At 38.4% G+C, this 23,722-nt stretch overlaps 2 protein-coding genes across 2 annotated transcripts; one reads left to right on the top strand and one right to left on the bottom strand.

Annotated features, from left to right (window-relative positions):
- The first annotated feature begins 4,384 nt into the window (after positions 1-4,384).
- On the top strand, positions 4,385-10,436 carry LOC113298620 (pumilio homolog 4-like). Its single transcript, XM_026547401.1, has 11 exons — positions 4,385-4,548; positions 4,679-5,411; positions 6,015-6,867; positions 6,952-7,525; positions 7,612-7,753; positions 7,838-7,945; positions 8,185-8,397; positions 8,484-8,594; positions 9,002-9,196; positions 9,553-9,727; positions 9,829-10,436. Coding segments are annotated over exons 1-11 (3,144 nt in total). The 5' UTR covers positions 4,385-4,546; the 3' UTR covers positions 9,867-10,436.
- A 317-nt stretch (positions 10,437-10,753) lies between these two features.
- On the bottom strand, positions 10,754-15,786 carry LOC113298621 (P-loop NTPase domain-containing protein LPA1 homolog 1-like). The gene is made up of 8 exons (XM_026547402.1): positions 15,510-15,786; positions 14,992-15,209; positions 13,471-13,772; positions 13,255-13,336; positions 12,733-13,146; positions 11,724-12,449; positions 11,508-11,615; positions 10,754-11,370 (listed from the first exon to the last, which is right to left on the bottom strand). The coding sequence occupies exons 2-8, from the start codon at positions 15,178-15,180 to the stop codon at positions 10,996-10,998; spliced, it is 2,196 nt and encodes a 731-aa protein (XP_026403187.1). The 5' UTR covers positions 15,181-15,209; positions 15,510-15,786; the 3' UTR covers positions 10,754-10,995.
- Between the last annotated feature and the right edge of the window lie 7,936 nt (positions 15,787-23,722).

The following is a 23,722-nucleotide window of genomic DNA, read 5'->3' as shown; positions in this document are numbered from 1 at the left end:
CTTAATGAAGCTCCGTTGTGTCGGTCAATAGCTTCATTCCTTAGACAAATGTCTTTACAATGAAGTGTTGCACTTGCACTTCATTGACCCTGCGAGGTTATGCCATTTTTGGCACTTGACAGTCTATACCGTATACCGCTATTATGGCTCCATGATGCGCCATTACGTCTATACTGACTTGGCCTGCAACTCTGTAACGCGTCATCATTATGCGTCACTTGCATCACCATAATAGACCTCCCCCACCTAATCCGTTCAACGTCCTCGTTGAACGCAACCCAGTATGAACACCATACTTGTCTTAACTTTGCTTCATCTGCTTTCAGAACCTTTTCTGAAAATCGGTAACTACTTTAGGATAAACCCTTGCCAATGGTCCCCTCCGACTGCGTCCGCATCACTTAGCTTTACTGCTTTTCCATTGATCCCATATATTTGAGCCACACATCAGCGTTGTGCACTACGGTTCAGCTGCCACCCAAATCATGCATCAATACCCAAATGCAACCTGAAATTCTTCTTAGCCAACTTCCTTTAGCTTGAATTTCTCCTGAATCATTTACGCCTAAGTTTGCGCATAGAATGATTCTTCTCAACTTGATCACTACGATCATTGCTATCGCCTTTCGTCTCCCGACTTTGCCTTTTACTCAACATAACAAGGACTTATAAACGACTTGGCTTCATTTTCAATCAGTTTTTCTGGCAACCTTCCTTTGGACTGTTGTCCTACTCGCCTCTTCGTTAAACATATCACAAAGTGTATAGGGGTTTCTCCCGCACAGAATACCCACATCTGTCACTTCATGCCCTGCCAAACTCTGTTTGTGCCAACACCATCCAAGAACTCATTTCTATGGATCTGGCCACTAAGTATACACTCTTTATACTTATGCCATGTTGCATATCCGAACTGAACTTGCGAGTTTTACCTTGCTTAACCCACTGAAGCAAAACTATTGAGTTGCACCGCCCATCTCTGCAACTGTGACTAACTATCTCTTGGACATAACTTAGCTAACCCTTTAGCTGTCCATATGTGTAGCCTCCAAAGCCAATAGGTCTCCAACTATTTCTTTGAACTGCATTGCATGTTTCCTGGAAAGTGTGTGCATCTTGCTCTAGGCCATGAGTTCTACCCAACTCATGCTTGCTGATGAAATGATTTCTAGCTTGCTGCATTGCTTGCACTGTCTCCGTCCATCTGCCGTCGTGCTATATTAATCCCCAAACAGGATTATCATTTCCGCATCAACTAGGACTCTTGTCCTATGCTTTGCTTATTAGCTTTCAACTTATCTTATCATTGCATATGTTAGGCTATGTATGCTACTCGCAGTATCTTCCCATGAACTAGTTTTACTTCGTAAATAAAGAGGCAAGACTTTATAAACGAAAACATCCTCATTCATTACTGCTCTTACATGATAAGACCATGTACCATTACATGATTGATCCGTCGATCACTCTTGGAAAGCTAAAACTTCGTTAACAAAGAAACTTGCTTACACCAAAGCAAAGCATATACAAACTTGAAGACTCAAATAAAATTTTGTACAACCAAACTCCACAGACAGAGTTTGCAACATCTAACAAACTACAGCTATGCCAAACAAGATCAGAAAATGCCTCATTTTCTGCACTAGGTGTTGCCAAAGGAGACAGTAACACACCTTCTTGTTCTTAGCTTAGTTTCTACCTTTGTCGAAGTGTGCAACAACTTCGCTGCGTGGTCTCTTCCTTGACCCTTCAATTCGGCCTTCACGAGTCTTGCTAGAATGACTCCCATAGTCATCCCCGGCTGATGCATTGAGTTGCGCCTTGAGTGTACAACTTCTTGCGAAATGCAAACCTTTGCAAATGAAACATCCCCTATACTTCCGGGCCGAAGAGAATAATTCATCTTCCTTTGGTTCATGCTTGCGCTTGCTGCCAATAGATTTTTCCTTTCCCTTGGCTTTACCTTCACAGCTTTTCACATCTTCTGTCGTTGTGCAACTAGGAAGATCTCTTACTGCCTGAATAGCCATCTGGATATTCTGGATTTTGCGTCTCTTGAGTTCAAAAATCACACTCGAACTCGCGCCAGCCAGAAATTGGAACATCTGATCATTTTCACTCATGCCACGTACTTCTTGCACCAATGCAAGGAAGTTTTCAGCATAGGCTTGTGGTGTACCCGTCATTTTTAGCCTATGTAAACTTTCTCTTGCGTACCAAGCACCATTGCTTGGCCAGAACTGACATCTCAGTCCATCTTTCATGTCATTCCATGACATAGGATTGGCATAACCAGCAGCTTCATCTTCTTGCAACATAGTTCTCCACCAAACCTTTGCATCACCACCAAGGTAATTGCCTGCGAGAGTTATTTCTCCATGTACCTTTGCCTCTGCAAACATTCCATCGTTGATTAACTTGCGAATATCTGCCATCTCATCTGACATCTGCATCGCATGACTTGTTAGTATGGCCTTTATGTCACTGAATTTCCCCTTCAATTCAGTCACTTCAGCATTGGTATCGCAATTCAACAGGGTTGCGTCGGACACCTTGTCCTCGACTGCTCCTACCCTTGCGTCAAACTCTTTAAACCAATCTGACGTTCTTCCTTCTAGTAAATCCAACCGGACATTCTCTTCAGAAATAAGAGGAATATCAAGGCCTTCTGCACCAATGTCAATGGTTATGTTGCCAAGATCACCATACTCCTCTAGTTGATCAAACGAACCCGGTAGTTCTTCGTCAATCACCATGCCATTAGAACCCATTTCTAATGCAAACTTTCTGAATACAATGCAACAACTTACTTGCTCACAGAAAAATAGCTTAAGAGAGAAAGAAATATCAACGTATTATCCAATAAATACGCTTGAACTGTGTAACAAACACAACTCTGATACCCGTAGTGTCACACCTTCAAACACCCCAGATATTTTCTGCGAAAGTGTAACCCGGCAGTACAGTGGTTCTACGAATAAAACTTCGCCCACCTGCACTTCAGCCTTATAAGTTTGCACCAATGCAAACAACCAACCTTTCAGATTGCTAGCGGAAGTCTTTACCTTTCTTTCTCTTCAATAAACTTCTCAAATGCACCCCATAATGCATTCAATTCATGCCATACATACTTAACAATAATCATCCAACCAAGAACACTTTAAACATGACACAATTATCTCATTTTATTGCATCAAAGGGAAGATATACAAAACTTGCCCACTTAGGGACTTGCACAGACTTGTTCACCTTTAACCAAGCCTTAAACTTACAAAAACACTCTCAAATTGAGTCTCACACTCTCATGTGCTAGTCTGCCGAATTGTGCTAACTGGACAGTTCTTCTCTAGCTCGTGCCAATCATCCAACACCTGTCTTTTTGCAGTTGGCAACCTTCTCCCACGATCATAAACTCCCTTTACAACCGTTCCCTCTTTGTCTCGCGTGTTTGGCATGCTTGTGAAGCTCTCAACCAACCCATAACCGTCACTTGAGCTGTATTGCGCCATTGCGCCATACTGGACTTTGGCCTTAAATTGATGCCATCCACCTTGGCACTGCCAAATTCTTGCTCCAAACTCATGCACGTACCATCCTTATGCTTTCATCACCAATGCCAACTCCTTAAACTCACTCTAGTTATTCTTGGCGTCGTATGCTTCACTATGCCAACTTGCATGACAATGGCAATGCTACTCTTGCATTACCAACTTGTTTGCACTTGTCCAAGCTTTTGGCCCTGCTTGGAACTAATGCATAGACTAACTCTTAGTCTATTCCACTTGCTTGCATCGTCCTTGAGTTTGGGCTAACTCAATTCCATGGACATGCCAACATCCCACTTGCCAACATGCCAACTCGCATGTTGTATGTTGCATCTTGCAACTTTGGCCTGGTCTTGCCTTTGCCTTAATGAAGCTCCATTGTGTCGGTCAATAGCTTCATTCCTTAGTCAAATGTATTTATGATGAAGTGCTGCACTTGCACTTCATTGGCCCTGCGAGGTTATGCTATTTTTGGCACTTGACGGTCTATACCGTATACCGCTATTATGGCTCCGTGATGCACCATTACGGCTATACTGACTTGGCCTGCAACTCTGTAACGCGTGATCATCATGCGTCACTTGCATCACCGTAGCACTACCGATAAATGCCTCAACATCTGATCCGAACATTTTAACGCCATCCTCTTAATGAACAATGCGTCAGCATCTGAACCGAACAATTCAACGCTATCGCTACAACCCAACAACCACGATACGCTGAAAAACTGAGGCGGGAAATATGACGGGTTTTATTTTCCTCTTTATTGTTAGAGATCGAGTCACCAAATAAATTTTTTGCGTTGGTCCATGTCCGGTATAACCATGCACGTGTATCAAAATCATTCAAAAACCGTCGATTTACTGAATCTAACGACTATTATCATTTTCAATCGTACTAAATCTTCGACGCGTTTTAAGTAGTTATTGAATGTTTCCATCAAAATCTTATGATCCTCTTCAGATCTTGTTACAACAGAGAGAAAATCTCAGCATGGAATTATGTAAACTCTATTTGATCTCTCTCGTGATTTTTTTTAAGGAAGACCTTTTAGGTTTTAAGGTTTAACATTCGTATTCTGTTGGTTTCATCTGATTCGAAGAAAACTTTGTATGTTGTTGTTGAATTTTCAGGGTCATTGCAGAAATGGTTATAGAAAATCCACTACAGATGTATTCAGATTTAGAGTTAATGAAACGTAGATATAGAAATGGTATGGGAGGAGGATCAAATGGGAATAACATTATAGAAGATAGTTTATCAAAAGAGATTGAATTGATCATGACGCGACGTGAGAGACTTGAAGAAGAGATTGTTGATAAACAAAGGGGTGCGAGTATTTGTCGAAGTGGAAGCGCTCCACCAACTGTGGAAGGATCTCTGAATGCTTTTGATAGTTTGTTTAGTACTAGGAATAATTTTGATGTTGTGGGTGGAATTTACAGGAATGGGAATAATGGGATGAATTCTCATGGCAATGTAATTTCATCTTCAGAAGAAGAGCTTCGTTCACATCCTGCGTATCATTCGTATTATTATTCACATGAGAATCATAACCCTAGACTGCCTCCACCATCGATGTCAAAAGAAGATTGGCGGATTGCACAAAGGGTACAAGCATTTGGTGGGATTGGAGATAGGAGGAAAGAGGATTTGATTAGGAATTATAGCAGTAAATCACTCTTCTCATTACAGCCAGGTAGTTCGGCAGAAAATGGGCAAACAGATTTGGTGAGAGTTAAATCAAGGAACTTTGCTGATCAACAGCAGCAACAACCTTCTGCAGAATGGCTTGAGAGGGAGACAGATGGTCTAATTGGTTTGGGATTGGGGGAAAAGAGGAAGAGTCTCGCCAATATGATCCAGGTGATTCTCATTTTATTTTATGGTGTTTCAGTTTTAGTTTAGTGCAAATTATCAAAATATAAAGCGGGCAACCGGAGAATACCAATAAATATTTAGTAACAGGTGGAGGATTTAAACTTAGGTATTATGGCTAGTGCGAGCTTTTGAAAAATTCTTATGACATAACACCTTTAAATTATCAGAGGCCACTCTGGTTTTGAAGTAGAGATATAACTCATATAAGGATTAGAAAACAACTGCAGAATTGTTAGCTTGGCGCTATAGATAGCATGTATCATGTAAACATGCCATAGCAGCTAATCATGATGACTTGCATGCCCAAGTCGGCAATGATGCACTTAACGCGTTCTTCTGGGAATACCATAATTCATGGATTTGTTTGGTGAATTAGGAATTGGCTTTGCATATTATCACTTTTCAGGCATTCATGACCTTCCACAACCATGGTTGTATTCTGTGCATTATTTGTCTGGTACTCTCGTTCAGTTCAATTGCTTATTGTTCCAAAAATATTTATATTGCGTGGGAGTTTCAAAGTCGGTAGATTGTTGGTTGAACTAGTGAGAAACACAGCATGGGCTGATGCTTTTCTTTTGGTTGCAGGAAGAACTTGGTGAACCTACACTGGTATCAGGTCATCTCTCACGCCCAGTTAGCCGTAATGCTTTCAGCGATGTTGATCCAATGGGTACTCCTGATTCTGAAGTGACACAATTGCACAGTGGATTAAACTCTATAGATGGCATACAATCCAGGAGTACTACCCCCGGGCTAGTCAGGGTTCAAGGTTCTGGATCATCCCTTTCTCATACATTTGCATCGGCTGTGGGTTCATCTATACCAAGAAGTACTACCCCTGAATCTCATCTGGCAGCCAGGGCTATTGGACCTGGTTTTCCTCCAGTAGGAGGAAGAGGTAGTTTAGTTGACCAAAACAATGTTCTTGACGCAAACACCTTCAATGGTCTTCCTTCAAGCACTGAGGATCGTGCTTCCATTGCAGCTTCTTTGTTTGGTTTAAGCCTGTCTAAAACTAGACTTGTTGATGAAGTTGGTCACGACCTATCCCAGCTTAAACGGGAATTTGATGTCCAGCCTAGTTTCCATATTGGTATGCCAAATGATCGTAGTCAGAGCCTGCAGAAGCATCTGGTCAAGAAGACTGAGGCCGTAACACTGCCAATTCCTTCCATATACAAGGAGTTGGCAAACAAAAATGACAATCTCACAGATGCAAGTGTTTCTGAGATGAATAGCAATGCGCAATCAAACTTCAGAAAAGGAACATCTGCTTCTGCTAATGTGTACAAGAAAGGACCTTATGCTGGGTCTGCAAGTTTTGACCAAGCTGTTCGCTATCAGAGTACAGATATGCCAGATAGGAGCTTGCCTGGCCATATGCCTGAGACATATCCCATCAATGATGGACAGGATTCAGTTAATCATTTCGATACAGGTCAGTTATCTTCGTGATAATATTCCTTGTGTTCAGTCGCAGTAGCACCACTTTGAATGGTTTAATTTGGATGTTTACTTTCAGGTGCAAATTTTTCTATCAGTATGGGACGAAGTCTAGATGGAAACAGAAATCAAGTGAGGTCTGGCCCTCAGGTCCCAATTGTGGACCCTCTTTATGTACAGTGTATGCAAAGAGCTTCTGATCACACAGCACAGGCTGCAACAAGCCCACAAGACCCTTTTTCAGGAAGGAATTATTCACATGTAGATATGATTGCGCTTCATAGGGCTTATCTTGAAGCACTAATTGCCCAACCGAATCCCTATGGCATGCCATTTTTGGATAAATCTAGTAGTTTGACTCATCCATACTTAAGGAGTCCTGCATTTGGTCACGGCATGAAACATTCTAGGAACCTAATGGCCAGATCTATTCCTTCAGTGGTATCTGGAAGCCCCATGTTACAGAATCAGAGGATCTCTAGTTTTCCTTCTATGTTGAGGGGCACAACTGGAGGATCTCTAGGATCTTGGCTCTCTGGTGATGGTGAAAAAGTAGAAGAAAGCTATGGATCATCCTTATTGGAAGAGTTCAAAACCAACAAAGCCAGGAGTTTTGAACTCTCGGAAATTGTTGATTATGTGGTTGAATTCAGGTATTTTTATTCTGCTCTAGTTTGGTGGTGTTCTACTCTTATTGTGATAAAGTAGGTACTGAAATTTTCCTTTTCTTTTAACTTAGTGCGGATCAATATGGAAGTCGATTTATCCAAACAAAACTAGAAAGTGCCACAGTTGAGGAAAAGAACAAGATCTTCCCAAAGATCATCCCTCATGCTCGTAATTTGATGACCGATGTCTTTGGAAACTATGTCATACAAAAAGTATCTACTTTTCCATTCACTTATCCCAGTAAGTGTATCTCATTGATTGCATACTTATATGCACAATTTTGCATGACTTTACAGTTTTTTGAGCACGGCACAGAAAGCCAAAGAAAGGAGTTGTCTGACCAGCTCATGGGTCATGTTTTGCCGCTGAGTCTTCAAATGTATGGTTGCAGAGTGATTCAGAAGGTCTTTCATCTAGCTTTGACACTTCTTCTTCCTTTTCCCCCTTAGTTCAGTTCCTTCAGCTTTACTAGTGTTATGGCGTTGTACGTCGTTTCTAACTGTCCTAGTGTTTTCTTCAAATCAAATTTAAATTGGTTTTCCCTTATGACAGTTAAATAGTACGGCTATGCTATGATCCACACACTTGTTGCATTATAAAAATTTCTGAGCATGCATGATAAGATGTTTAATGTTCTGTCAAGGCTTTGGAGGTGGTGGATGTGGATCGGCAGACTTGTATGGTGGCAGAGCTTGATGGTTCAATTATGAAATGTGTTCGTGATCAGAATGGTAACCATGTCATACAGAAGTGTATCGAGTGTGTCCCTCAAGATCGGATTCAGTTTATTATCTCATCCTTCTATGGGCAGGTTGTGTCACTCTCCACGCATCCGTATGGCTGCCGTGTCATTCAGGTGCATTTTGGTAACTGGTTTGTTTAGTGAGTCTTTATATGCAGTATGCGTGGATAACTGAATGGTTTCGCTCTGTATGCTATCAGAGGGTCCTTGAGCACTGTGATGACGTAAAAACACAACATATTATAATGGAGGAAATCATGCACTCTGTTTGTACTTTGGCTCAAGATCAATATGGAAATTATGTTGTCCAGGTACACTTTTTTCCACAGCATTTGAGTATTTCTTTCTTTGTGAATGCATAGGAAAATATTCAATATCTGAGTTTATCTTTGAAAAACATGTCCCAAACCCTAAATCTGCTACTTGCAGCATCTGACTGGATATGTCCAGCTATGGCTTTTGAGAAGCTTACTTCGCACCTCTTCTATCTGTAATTTTGCTTGTTATCCGGTTCCTATACCTTGACCATGATCCCGATATTGTTTCTGTTATACCATTTTCTGAGTCGATCACTCTAATCTTCAGCTCATTACCTCCATTTCTCACAGAAATAATAGGTCATAAGAACAATTTTTCTCTCGGATCATATTCTAGTATATGTAATTCTATTCCGCTCCCTGATGTTTTATTTATTTATTTTGTTTGGCCTCATGATTAGCACGTCCTGGAACATGGGAAGCCACATGAACGATCTGCAATAATCAACAAGCTTAGTGGGTTGATAGTAAAAATGAGTCAACAGAAATTTGCCTCCAATGTTGTGGAGAAATGTTTAACTTTTGCAGGTCCTGAAGAGCGGCAAGTTTTGGTAAAGGAGATGCTTGGCTCTACTGAGGAGAACAAACCTTTGCAGGTTTGTCAGGCTCACACGTCCTTACGTATTTCCAGTTCATCTTATTTTGTGCTGGATATTTATCTTTTCAGTTTCTGAGTTTTATGTTTGCGCATGAGATCATATTCATCGTAGGAGTGATTTTCTCTGTCATGTCTCGTTGATTCTCTGAATTTGCAAGTATACAAGCCTTGGCACTCTTTTCCTTGTAACCCTCTTTTCAAGGAGAGTTAGGCTCATAGGCTAAACATGTTGCGAGATTCTTCCCCTTTATCTGTGTGTGTAAAACTATGATACATGTGGTACTTCTGTCTCCACGGACCATATACTGATTAACCTTCAGAGTTTTAAAGCCAAGGTGTATAACACAATTGCAGGTGATGATGAAAGATCAATTTGGGAACTATGTTGTTCAGAAGGTTCTCGAGACTTGCGACAATCATAGCCGTGAGTTGATTCTCTCGCGTGTGCGGGTCCATTTGAATACTCTCAAGAGATACACATATGGCAAACACATTGTTGCTCGTGTTGAAAAGCTCGTAACCGCCGGAGGTGGGAATTACTATTGAAAACATATCCTCCTTTTCCTTCTGGGCAATCTTTATATGTTTTCAGTATCTGAAATATACCTATCTGTTCCATCGAATTTGCAGAAAGATGTATAGGGATGTCATCCCTGTGTTCTGCATAAGTCTTGCAGCAGAGATGGATGAAGAATAAATGTGATAAAAGATACTGTACAGCTAACAAGGACAGCGGTTGTACAGGGATGTTTACCTGGGTCTTTGTTTTCCGTTGAAAATCGCATTGTAGATAAGAAAAATAAAACAAAAAATAGTATGCCTCAATGAAAAAAGAGTCCGCTTGTTTCCCTCTCCCAAAATGTATAAATAGCAGGCTATCTTATTGGAGGGTGAAGTAGCGGAATACCCTATGGGAGGTATTCTTAGGGATGTGTAGGAAATTGAGAGTACAGAAGCAGGTTTCTTTGTAGATGGTCTGCCTTAGAGAGAGGAAATAACATAACAAACAAAAATGTACAAGTTCCGTAAGGTGTTCAAGAAATCCAGAGCTTAATGGGCAAACGGAACTTGTACAGTTTAGCCGAGTGGTAGAAGAAGTCTGCCTTTTTGTCGCGTCTTGTCTTTCTGACTTCGGGAGTTTTTCAGCTTTTCATTTAAATATGAAATGCTTTGGATATTTTGCTGTTCTATTTCTAGTTTTCAAAGTAAAAGAAATTCCAAGAGAAGATCAAGAATTATTCTATTTTGCATCTGAAAACAAACGTGGTCTTCCAAGACCGATCACATCTTTCTTGCTGCCGTGTTATTTATCTGAAATAGAATCCTACGTCAAAGATCACCTCTCATCAGATACAAGGAAAAGAATTCAGCGAAGGAGGATAAGAAACATAAATGGAGAAGAAAGAAACGTAAACGGAGAAGGAAGGAAAGTCCAAAGATGCCTCTCTCTATCTCTTGTATCGCTTCTTTGTTGGGTTGCGGTATAGCAACCCATGGCCTAGGGCTGAACCTGTCTGCACACCAACTTGAGCCTGCTCAAAGATAACACGTCTACTTCAATGATAAGGTCAACTTACGTTTTACGAAATGTTGAAATGAGGTTGATTGTCTTAACATATCACAGATTCACAAGATTTCCGACATGCGTTAATACTACAAAGAAAGAAAATGGAATGTTGACTCCACTGCCTAACAAAACCTCACCAACCAAAGAAAAAAAGGTAAGTAATCTACAAAAAAACCTGAGGCAACTTCTTTTCTTTTCCTTTCTGTTTTTCTACCTCTGACTCTCTGAGCCTAAGGTGCTCCAGAAAGGATGGGCCCATTAACCAAAGACCCCCGCTTCCCCATTGCTGGAATACTAAGGGACCGTCTTCGAAGTCTGACTTTGGTGCTGGCCAACGGCATGGTTTCCTGGTTAGTTTCCAACAACATGGCGGAGCAAGCACAGGATGGCTCAGATAACATTCCACTCCTGTTTTTCAGGAAAATATCGAGATTCTCTTGGTATTTCCCGTTACCCGCATCACCACCTTTTCCAAGAATTAACACCATTTTCTTAAGATCCCCCTCATCATCTGACCAGTATCCGTTTTCTTGGCCATCCCGCATTGCCAAGTCTTCATACTCCTCATCAGACTTGGTTGACTCTTCGTCCACTGAGCCTTCAATCTGTGAGTAAAATGAAATGTTAGTTTATATCATCTCAAGAATCAAGTTACAGTTATCATGCTATGGGTGAGGTCTTTCTTTAACTACACCCATTTTTCAGGGTTAGGTTCCTCAATATGTCTGAAACTCATTCTTACATCTTCATGGTTTTTGTCATCTGTGTCACTAAGATCCTCATCACTATCTGCCTCTGGAGGATCATCAGCCTCTTCCTCACTGCCGGATACTGATAATTCCTCTTTGAGCTGCAAGCACATACATTTTCTCAATATAATGTTTCGGATAGGCCATTGCATATGCAATAAGTTATGAATTGCTGAAAAAGGGTAATAACATATGCAATTAGTAAATACCTCCTTTGCAGCTCCATCTGACATCATTCTCGGGGAGCTGCAGCAGGAAGAGTGATATCTGCTCCCAGTGTCAGTCTCATCAACACTTCCTGCATGGCTGGTGCCACCAGTGTCATTGGGAAATGCGCTGATTCCGAAGTTACCAAACTGAAGATTGACTGGTTCAGCTTTGCCAATTAACAAGGGTCCATACATAGGATTACCTATGCCCTTCTCACTACCATATCCTGAAATGGGTTTCCCATTGCCATCTGATTCAACTGGCCATGCTTTTGCAACAGAGCCATCAGTATTTAACAAAGCCATGAGATGTCTGGAAGATCCTTTCCTCTGAATAAGCTGAAACATACCCTTAGAGCTCAGCGAATTAGCAGCACACTGATGCCTGTATTCCTCTTCTATCAAGGACACGGTGTTTGTTGAAGGATCATACAGCTGCTCCCCCGCTTCTCTTCGGCGCAGGCAACTGAAAACAGTGGCATGGATTGCTGCCACACTCTTGTCGACATTGGTATTGTTTATCTTAGGGACCAAGTGTTTATCGGCTCTGTTGCATAAGTATTCTTGAATGGTTCTTATGTTGCGGATATACTTAACATATTTGTTCTTTGTTGGATCCAATGTCATGTACTTTGCGCGTACTGCAAACCGTTCCATGTGTTTATCTTCATTGCTGATGTAAACCATGAAAGGTATGATTGAGGGATGTTTCTTCATAAGTCCCACCTGCAAAATCAAAATATTCTTAGATACAAGCAGCTGAATCTAGAGAGACAAATTTCTGCACTAAACAAAATTTCGCAAGCCCTTAACCATATGGTAGACTCATGAGTGTCCGATGCAATCTAATTCGCCCGAATTAAACCATCAAATCTGATAGATGAGATGGGAATTTAACAATATAACAAGAACTTGCTACTAGTGAGTTGTGTACTGTGCCCCATTAAATGGACAAGATGACCAAAGTTCACAAATAATAGGATGAGTGCTGTTAGGGGAAACTGCTCACCACAAAGTTAAGGCTCAGGTGAACACCTTCCACTACCACCGACTCTTTCCGCTCTTCCCATGCAGTAATTAGCCGGTCAAGACTGTCAATAACCATCTCACTTTGAGCTTTGAACCCCTCAACAGCCATCCGCTTTGGACCAATCAACTCATTGCAGGAAGTATTTGTTTCTGAAGTTCTACCATCAGGGTTTCTGTTTTGAACTATGTCTGGTGAATCCTCTCTGGGAAGTCGTGCTAATTTTTTAGCTTTCCTTTTAGCCTTAGATTCTGCGACTGCAACAGGATCCAAGTATTCCCCGGCATGATAGGTTGAAGCCCATAATAGAGGATTCTGTTTTTCATCCACGAAGCTCCTCATCATGTGCCTGATTGAGTCAGTCGAAATCACAGTTGTAACTCCCAATCTGCTGCCCTGAAAACAGACATATCCACAACCAGAGTTTCAGTCTAGGTGGTAAAAGAGAGAAAACATTGTGTCAAGAGCGAACGAATATTCTAGAAAATGAGAGAATGGACTTACCAGCAACGCGGACAAAGTCGACTTGCCACACCCACTGGTACCACATAACAACACAGTCACAGATTCCTTCCTTTCTCGGACTCTAAACACCAAAACAGCACTTTAGAATCAAAAGAACAAGATAAAAGCGATAACATGAACCAGAAAGGTTCCACACACAAAACAAACGTGTCAATAAAGTTTTCTCAAACATTTTCTGGAGAGAAGATGCTACACCTGCAAGCCAAAACCAGATCAGCCCTCTGATTAGCACCTACATACTTATATACTGAAAGAGCATCACAAACAACATCCAAGAACGCCTCTCTTCGAATGACAATAGTTGTTTGCCTTTTGTACAACTCGAATGGTTTACTGGCGATGTCTTCATTTTCCATAACTGTATGGCTGGCATTATCCCCTTCCCCCACTTCAACATTGTTGTTTTCTTTATTATCAATTCCAGATGCTTCAGACCCCGCAGGAGGCGTGGTCACTAATGAGGATTTTCGTATCACTTCGAAAACCCTTCTGCTAATCTGGCAAAGCAATTGAAAAAGTTCAGCCAAGTTTTTCATTTCACTTCTATAATACTATACTAATATAACAACAGAACATAACATGAAAGTCGAGAAATTTTAACGATTGTATCGAATTTAGGAAGTTGCGATGTGCTATCATCTTGTGTTACATTAAAAAGATCCGAAGTTACACTGAAGTCAAACTAAGAAAGGTGATAGATATGAAACTGCAATTTAAACTACTGACACTTTTAGCTGCTAGTTCTGGATCATAACAAGTCTTGTTCTCAGTAACATCCTCCGAAACAAGTTGGCAATCATAGGGATTGGATTGTAAGACGAGAAGAGATTGCATGTGAATAGTTTCTCTCTGTCTCTCAAGGTATTTTTCCTCAATGTAGAAAGCTCCTAGAAGTGAACACTCACAATAATTTTCCTATTTTTTTTTTTTTACTATTCTCTTAATTTGGTTAACACATAAACCAAAAAACTACTGTTTCAAATTATCGCGAACAAACTACTTACCTTAATTGCCTCTGCACCTTCAGATCTGCATCCAATGATTTGAACTAACTAACTATCAACATTAAATTTGATAATGAAGAAAAGAGAACCATGAACACAGACATATTGAAGTTCCAAAAACCACATAAACGGCTTTAAGGAGCAAATTTTCTTCTATGTTAGTAATTTCAAAGTTGATGGGTCCATGTGTTCCCAACAAGTATCCTCGTTAGTCTTCGTACAAAAAATTAAACCTAATCTACGATCTTCACTAGCACGAATTCCTCGTAAAATCTCCCAATTCCTTCTAACAAAGCTCACAGGCTATAAACGAAACATAGATACTGCCGTACAGAAATCCAAAACAACGACAAAACAATCTAAGAGCTCCAACCATAACAATCAATCAACTATTAATTATATCAGATAGCAAGTATGTTAAGATGGTCCCACAAATAGTCGTACTTTCGGCTGTGCAATCAAAAAAAGATTATCAATCGAACAAGGTGTGCATGCACAATTCAATGATCACCAAAGATATAAACTAGTAATTACAAACTAAAAGCCCAAATATACGAAAACGGCTTCAAATCTTGCCAAACACTTACAATCAAATATAGCACGATGAAATTCATTCAACCTTTCTTCTTCTTTAAAATCAAAAGTAACCAACTGAAATTCATTTAGCCAGAAAGTAGGAAAGTAAGAAATCTGAGAGTAGAATTTTAATCACCTTAAAAGCATGTCTAGCTTTGCAACCCATGAGTTGTAGAGTGCTCTGTAACACGGACCTTGTATATCGAAACGAATTATCAGTTGTTTTTCCATCTTTCTCTTTCTCATTCTTCTTCTTATTATTGTTCTTCGTATCTTCATTATCGTCTAACACAACAATATACAGCAATTTTGGTACTTCCGCCATCTCTGAAATATCCTTTCTCAAAATCCTACCTACACAAAAAATTTAAGTAAAAAAAATTAAACAACAAAAGAATCAAACAGAAAAAGGATTAAACTAGAACAACATGATTATAAATTTAATATGAGATTCGTACAGAAACGCGTTTTTCTACTCAATAAAGTAATCAACAAATACAGAGTCAAAAGCAGAAAAAGAAAAATCGGATTAAAAAGAAATCATAAAACATGATAAATTTAACAATGTAGGTTTTTGGAAAATAAAACATCAAATACCCCATAAAAAAAGTAAAGAATCAGACAATTAAGGAAATAAGTTGTCAAATTTTTTACCTTCTAAGATCTATGAGAACCTTGACGAGGTTAGAAATAGATGAGAATTAGGGATTGGTTTAATGAAGAATGGTATGATCGGCCATTTTGAAGATGATGAAAGGTTTAAATTGTTCTCATTACAAGAAGAAGAACACGATCTCGCCATTTTCTGGCACTCCTTCCACGCATCACAGAAAACGAGGTTACACGAGTCTCTTTCTTTCCTCTTTGTTTTTTCTCCCTCTTTCTCTCTCTTCTTCTGTGAAAAGACGTTTTTCACCAGTTTCGGGTTTTATTGATGTCAAGTTTGTCTAAGGGAGGTTCAACATAATGGCTTTATATAGGGCAAAACTCTCCCGCTACGTGCCATCCTTGATTCTTCATCTTCGATGGTTATTTCGCTGTTTTTATAAAATTTAAGGGCAAATATGTAACAAGATATTCTGGGTAGGGTTGCAGCTTGCATGTAATATCATTTGGGATGGTTTGGGGAAACCGAAGCCACGATTGTTAAAGGCTGTCAACGCATTCGTTAGGGGAGGATACCAATTCATATAGGACAAAGTAATCGCAGCCGTTAGATCCTGGATTGGTACCCACCCCTAACAGAAGTGGTATCAGCCATTACAATCGTGAAGGATTCGATGCGATGTGTCGGTTTCTATGAACCGCCAAAAACAAAAATCCAGAGGTCCGTCAATTTTTTATATTTTTTTTATAAAGGTGTGGACTTTGGTTTATTTTATTTTTATGAAAAGAAAGTTTTTAAAAATAAAAAAAGATATGAAGAAGGTTATATTAAAAAGAAAAACCAGGCCAACAATTACAAAGGAAACAGACCCGCAGTCTCAACAACCTGAGACTGAATCACTTGAAAAACATGACTACAAGTCCATTCTGGACAATCACTACCTAGAAGGTCGGTGAGCTGTGAAACTATAGAGCAAAGACAGATGCGCTTAAAAATGCAGACAAAGTTCAGAAAAGCTAAAAGTATTGAACTGCAATACATAAAAAAGAACTACCGCTCTTCCCTCGCAGCTAAGACCGGAAATATCCACCTGCCAAAAATAAAATCTAGGACTGCGAAGAAGAAGCCAGCTGCAAATTGTTGGGGTCAAGTGATTAACCAAAGGAAGAGTGAATATTAACTCGTGCGAAGAAATCCATTTACCGATACATTGCAAAGCATGGAACAACGATCTATACAGACTGCGATATTGTCCAGAAAAATCAGACTTCTCACTTAAACACCAATAACAATTTGTGACTGTATGTGTCTAAATTCAACCAAAACATATCTTCCACTTACTGTTCAATCCACGACAACTTACATGTGCGACACCAACTCCCAATTATGTAAGATTTGATTATTGTCAATGAATCTGAAAGTGTCCTCATAACAGTTCCATAAAACTATGGTTTTCTTAACAAGAATATTCACTTCATAACCCGATTTAGGTCTCCCTCCACAAACATTGTCTTTCATTCCAGATGTTCCACATCACTGCATATGGGAAGAGATTCCAGACCATTTTACTTCTTCCACTAAGAACATTCCAATTCCAAACTTCGAACAGTCTCAAAATGAAGATGAGTATTTTGCAGCTTGCACGTAATATATTTGGCATGGTTTTGGATGAAATCGAACCGAAACCTAGCCAGCTGTGATATGTCAGTTTTTAAAAACCACCGATAAAAAAAATGCACACAGATACAACCAATCTATAATGTGAATTCTTTGGTTTATATGAAACCAAATAAAATGGAAAAGACTGATATGGTATTTTGATTATCTTCAATCATTTAGAGGCTTCTTCTTCGGTAAAATAAAATCCGTCGTGTAGATAGTTTCCGCTAATTGTTGTAATCACGACCCATAACGATAGCCATTGATCTTATTTGTATAAATCTTGATTATCATCACGTCGGTATTGATCGTCTTCAAAAATATACTTGAATTTCTCACTGGATTTCAATATAAGAGCCCAGAAGCTATAATAAAAACTGCACTAGTGACTATTAGAGTTAGAATAATTACAAGGCATGAAATAGCCATTGGATACATAAGAACAGTAACATAAAAGTATATTTTAAAGCCTAAATTACAAAATGAATGCTATTGAATGCAAAAAAGGTTAACTATACAATTACAAATCCAAATTTACTTGGAAAATATAGTATATCAGATTCAACCATAGTAAATCTAGGTTTGAAGAAGAAGAAGATTTTGAAAAAAAAAATCGGAAAAACAGTTATGGAAAGGGTTTTGGAGAGATAAAGGTGGAGGTATGTCATTTCTACTCTTTAACAAAAGTCGATGGTTGCCCATAAGTATTATAAATTTTTCAATGATCTCACAAAGTCATAAACATATATTAGCAAATAAAGTTGTTTATCAAAACAAAAATAAATAAATTCACAAATCCTTCTTTACAAAATAAATAAATTAGCAATGTAACAATTGAAATAAAAGTATTTGAATGCTTGAATAAGCCGAGTTAAACCAACGGTTTTCGGTTGGTTTAAAGTTCACCGAAACCAAACAAAAATCTAGCAGGTTACGGAGTACTGGATGCCATGGATAATTGGTTTGGTTATGTTCGATTCATGATTAATCGGTTTGGTTTCCTATAATTTCAAGTTTTAAATGGTTTTATGCAACCCTATATATGGTTGATCGTTCAACTATTGTTTAAGTCAATTCATTATCTGTTATCATGTACGTGAATTTGGAAGAGTCAAAGGAACCTATATAGTTGGAGTATTAGATCCAAAAGATGGAGTATGTATGGCTATTTTAAAAGCGTTGAGTCAGGTTAAATCTTTGAATATCAAAAACATATACTCCCTCTGTCCCTAAATAAATAACCTAGTTCAAGTTTGCACATCTGTCAAGGAAATGAAGAGAGATGAGTACATTAGGTATTTTTTATAAATATATCCTTGTGAATAATAACTGGTAAAATTTAGAATTATTTATCTCTCAAAATATACCACAGATTTTCGTAAATTTTAGACCATTGGAAAGCATTTTAAAACACCTATGTAACGAAGATAAACATGTCTATCAAATTATGTATGTAACGAGCATAAACCAGTCTACCAAATTATATATATTGTTTAGACAAACAATAATCAACTAAAAGGATAGTTTTAGAAATATTCCCTTGCTTAATGAAATATGTCATATATTTAGGGAAAAAAATTTAAAAATAAGTAGGTCATTTATTTAGAGACGAATGTAGTATAATGTAATTGTACGGATATCTTAGTGCAGCCTAGTACATTTGATTCAATTACACGGGGGAATAGGAAGCTTACTTTTGAGTTTTGATTTTTGGAGAGGAAAGTATTTTGTATTAGAAGGAACGGTAATGATATAAAATTCTTGTTTAATTTATTAACAAAATTCCTTTTTGTCTGAAAAAGATTACCCGTCTTATATGAGTAATTATGTGATCAGTGTTTAAAAAATGCCACAGTAATTAACTGTCTGAAGTGGTCTGCCAAATAACAAATATATTAGCATGTTAAGGGCTTCCATTGTATACCTTCAAGATTTATAAAGGATACTAACATTAGCTGGGATAATACCATTGATGATACCTTTATCTATAGGACAATTTTTTTTAACAAATCCTGATCGTCGGGTTGCTCATGTGGTATTACCCTGCTAATAATGGTATCCCTTTTATAAATCATCCATATATTCGTCTTTCAGTAAGATTTTCAATTTCCTAAAGTAACTCTACATCTTTGAGATGTACTATCGCAGTATTTCATATGTTTTTTGGGATAAGAATAACAATATTTGGCCTTTAGAGAATATAAAAATGATCGACGTCATAGTCTTGCAGATTAGCTGCATTAAGCAAATATTATCAATAGCATAATCTTTACACGAGCTACGATAAATATTATCAAAAGGCATAGATTTTGCAAGATACAAAAGTCGATGGTGCTAGGGCCTAAAAAAATTAATATTCCAGTTTATCTTTGAAGTACTAACAAGACAGTTGGTCTTACTTTTAGCGAAAAAAATTCAATTTCGCTTAAATAAATAATCGGCAATGTTATTCCACGCTCTTTTCTCCTCCCTACTCTCCTCCCTGCCTATGTGTCTTCATAGGTGGAAATCAAAGTATTCGAAACAAAACAACACGTCATTCTACATATGTCTTCTTTTTTGCATCTTCTTTTATTTCTTCTTCTCAAATCTTCCCCAAAAATAAGTGGAAGAACATCAGAGATCCCGTTAACTGAAATCATGTATACTGGTTGCCAAGTCCGCGAACTGCCGAACTTCTCATCCCGAGAAATTTTGCTGGAGTTGATAAACTAGTTTCGTGAGTACCAGTCCGCGAACCCAGTTCACGAACCGGCGGAAAGTCTGTACCGATATTTTCTGCTGGAGTTTGTAAACTCTGACCGGTTGCTTAAGTCCGCGAACCTAGTGCGCGAACTTAAGAAGGTTATATATCTTAAGATGATTTCTGAACTTAAACTTCTAAAGCTAAGGAATGCAATTTGCAAACCATGGCTTTAAAGTTCATGAACCGATTCGAGTGAATCAAATCATCTTTGCTTCAATTGTGTCTTGTGTAGTACATAAGATTTCCTTGAAATTGAACAACTCTCTAACTAGTTCATTTGAGTCATTTGAACTAGTTATGGCGAAGAAGAATATGGTTGGTATGAAATGCTCATATGGCTAACCTTTTGGTTAACTATTGTTGAACCAACAATGTACACGTTTCGGTACGGTTAACAAACCTAGAAGCGTGCATTTCATTTGTGTATAACAAGCTAAGTTTTCGATCTAATGGTTGAGAAATATTCTCTTGAATCTAAATCAGGTTTTCATCTAACGGTGGATATTGTTTTCTTTGTGACCAAGGTGAAACCCTGATTTGAAAGACTATATAAATGAGACATCTAGTATTGTGCAAAACTAATCCCCACACCTCACGCGTGATACTAGTTTGCGTGCTAGAGTCGTTTCTCCTTTAACCTTTGGTTTTCTTCTTTTAAAACCAGGTTAACGACTTAAAGACTTCATTGGGATTGTGAAGCCAGACCGATACTACTTTTATCGTAGTTGTGTGACCTGATCTTGTATCTTCTATCGTACGAATACAATCAGATTTATTGGCTTGAGATTGATATCTCCGATAGGCAAGATATAAAAAGTAATCACAAACATCTTCGTCTCATTGTTTGTGATTCCGCAACATCTTGTTTCGCTACCATACGATTAAGATTGTTGTGAGGTGATTGATTTATCTAGGCTGTTCTTCGGGAATATAAGACCGGATTATCAATTGGTTCCTGTTCACCTTGATTATTATCAAAAGACGGAACAAAAACTTTAGGGTTTTTCTGTGGGAGACAGATTGATCCTTTGATATAATTGTCTGTGTGACACAGATTTGTTTATTGTTAAAGCCTGCGATTTTGGGTCTTAGCAACTCTTAGTTGTGAGTGAGATCATCTAAGGGAATCAAGTGCGAAGTATCCTGCTGGGATCATAGGCGTAGGGAGTACAACTGTACCTTGGATCAGTGGGAGACTGATTGGGGTTCAACTACAGTCCAGTCCGAAGTTAGCTTGGAGTAGGCTAGTATTTGTAGCGGCTTAATACAGTGTGCTTCAATCTGAACTAGGTCCCAGGGTTTTTCTGCATTTGCGGTTTCCTCGTTAACAAAATTTCTTGTGTCTGTGTTATTTCTATTTCCGCATTGTATCTGTTTATATAATTGAAATAATACAGGTTGTGTGTTAGATCATCAATTAGAGTAATCCAACATTTGGTTGTTGATTTCATTGATTGATCCTTGGATATTGGTCTTTGGTACCATCCAAGTTATTCCTTGTGTTTGATTAAAGACTCGTTGATTTCTATTAGCTCGAGTAAATCAAAACAAGAGAGAGATATTAACTCCTTGATATACTTTGATCTAGATTGAGTCTGACTATCTAGTTGATTCTCTAGCAAAGTATATTGGAGTTAGTCTATACAGATTGCTAAGCGAAATATTGGGTGGTCTAACAACCCCTGCTTTTTCAATTGGTATCAGAGCAGGAAAACATGTTTAAGACCTTACAAGTATGTGTTTGTAGCGATCTGACTCTATGGACGATAAGTACATCTCTGATAACGCAACACCAGTTCAGAGCTACTCACGTGAGTCTCAAAGGTTGAAACTTCTTAGAAAAACTCAAAGACTTGTCCATTGACTGAATCTTCTTTCGACTGGAAAAAATCTCTCGAGGAATAGTTGGATGATCTTTCAGATGATAGTGATTCAGAAGAAAGACAAAGTATTGATGAGGAATTCTCTCAATATATCAAGTTATTTGATCGTGCCTTGAAAGAAAAGAAGTCAACAACCTGCATGAGTAAATACATGGGTCCTCTTTGTCAAGAACACAGAAATTTGAGAAAACTCTTTAAAGGGTATGATGGTGGATATAAACTCTTACAATCTATCGTTAAAGATCGTGAAGAAGATGTACGCACAAAAAAATATGATGTGATAATCTTTTTCGAAATCTCTTCGTGTTGAAAGAAAGACTTGCAGAAACTGAAGCAAGATATGACTCTCAACACAAGCGTTTTAGCGACAAAGAGCGCAGTCTTCTCGCCAAAGAAAAATCCTTGGAGACTGAGCTTGCAGCTGCTCTTAATAAAGTAAAATCACTGGAAGAGAGTCTGAGTAGATTCAATTCTAGATCTACAAAATTATCTTCTATGCTTGGAGCATGTAAAGAACACCGTGATACACGTGGTCTGGGCTATAAAGGAATAGACGCTCCAAAAACTAGTAAGATCAACTTTATTAAAGCTAGTGATAATTCTCCATGTGAAAAACCTTTGGCAGCTTGCAATGGTCCCAAAAAACAAGAATTCTGCTCCTTCTAAATCTGTTCAAAAGAGAACGGTTAAAAATAATTCCTTTAACTGCTATTACTGCGGGAATAAAGGACATTCTGAGCGAAGATATCGTTATCGGTTGAGAAATGAAAAGCTTCATAACATTCTTACTTGGATGTCTAAAGAATTCATTAAACCGGTTTCACACATTGTTGGAAAAGGCATTTTGAACACTCAAGGAATGTATTATGATAAGTCCTTTCTTAATTGTATGTTCAAAACAAAAAATTCCTACAATGGAAGAAGGAAGAGTGGCGAAAGGGTGACTGACCCTGCAAAGAGAAAAAGGCATAGGAGAAAGAAATAAAAGTTGAGCTCCTCATCTCTCCCTGAAGAAAACTGTAAATCCAAGACATTCGCTCCAGACTTCTTACATATCAACAATCGAGTCTCAGATCTAAAAATCAATGTAAACAGACTCAAACGGAGCATCAAGAAAACATGGAAAATAGTTGACTCAGGTACTTCTAACCCTTTTCTTGATAAAACTTCTTCAGCTATGACGAGTAATGTCTCTCTAAATACCCTTGATAAAGGAAAAGAAGAAGTGAATATTGATGAGCAAGATGCTCATCTTAGTACACCATGACTGCATAAGATTGCATCCTTCTTTTAACAAAGAAGGATGCTCTTTGTTCTCAAGATGCTTATCTTGAGAAAGCTGGCAGGAGTGTATTAAGTTATTGCTTAAAGTTTTTTTGTCTCTAGATTTTTCGTCATCCCTTCACTAAGTGTCTGCCGCTTGAAAACACTCTCTTGTACTTTTTTGCTTCTCCTTTTTCCTTGGTTTCACATGTGTTTTGACCGCAAGCACACGTACCGAACTCACACGAAATCCATGGTTCCTAAGGAATTTATAATACCTTATAAATATTGGGTTCCATAAGGTCAGAAGATTCTATTGAATTTTTTGTGCACAATGGATGGAAGCAACTGTTGAAGTCGAGCAGTGCAAAACTAGTGAGTTGATTGATGTATCTATAACATGCTTTCATGCAGTTGATCATGAAAACAACCTACCGGTTTAGATGTCTTCACAACTGGTAGGTAATCTTCTTCAAGACTTTGAAGTAGTACGATAACATATCGGGATTGCAACAAGAAATCTTGTTTTTCTGAAAGATGAACTAAAGAAGGCAACTGATGAACTCATCCATGTTCGATCTCTAGTTGCTGACAAGGATTAGTTTCTTTGGTTATTAAAAACTGAGTTTTATTTATGTTTCATAGTATGTCTTCTTTTTAGTTTAGTTGGAAGAATAACTAGTGCTTTGAATAACAATGATTGTGACTA

This window comes from Papaver somniferum, chromosome 7 (genome assembly GCF_003573695.1).
Source record: "Papaver somniferum cultivar HN1 chromosome 7, ASM357369v1, whole genome shotgun sequence".
NCBI classification, from domain to species: domain Eukaryota; kingdom Viridiplantae; phylum Streptophyta; class Magnoliopsida; order Ranunculales; family Papaveraceae; genus Papaver; species Papaver somniferum.
Note: the sequence above shows the minus strand (reverse complement) of the source record. Positions and strands in the feature narration are given on the sequence as shown.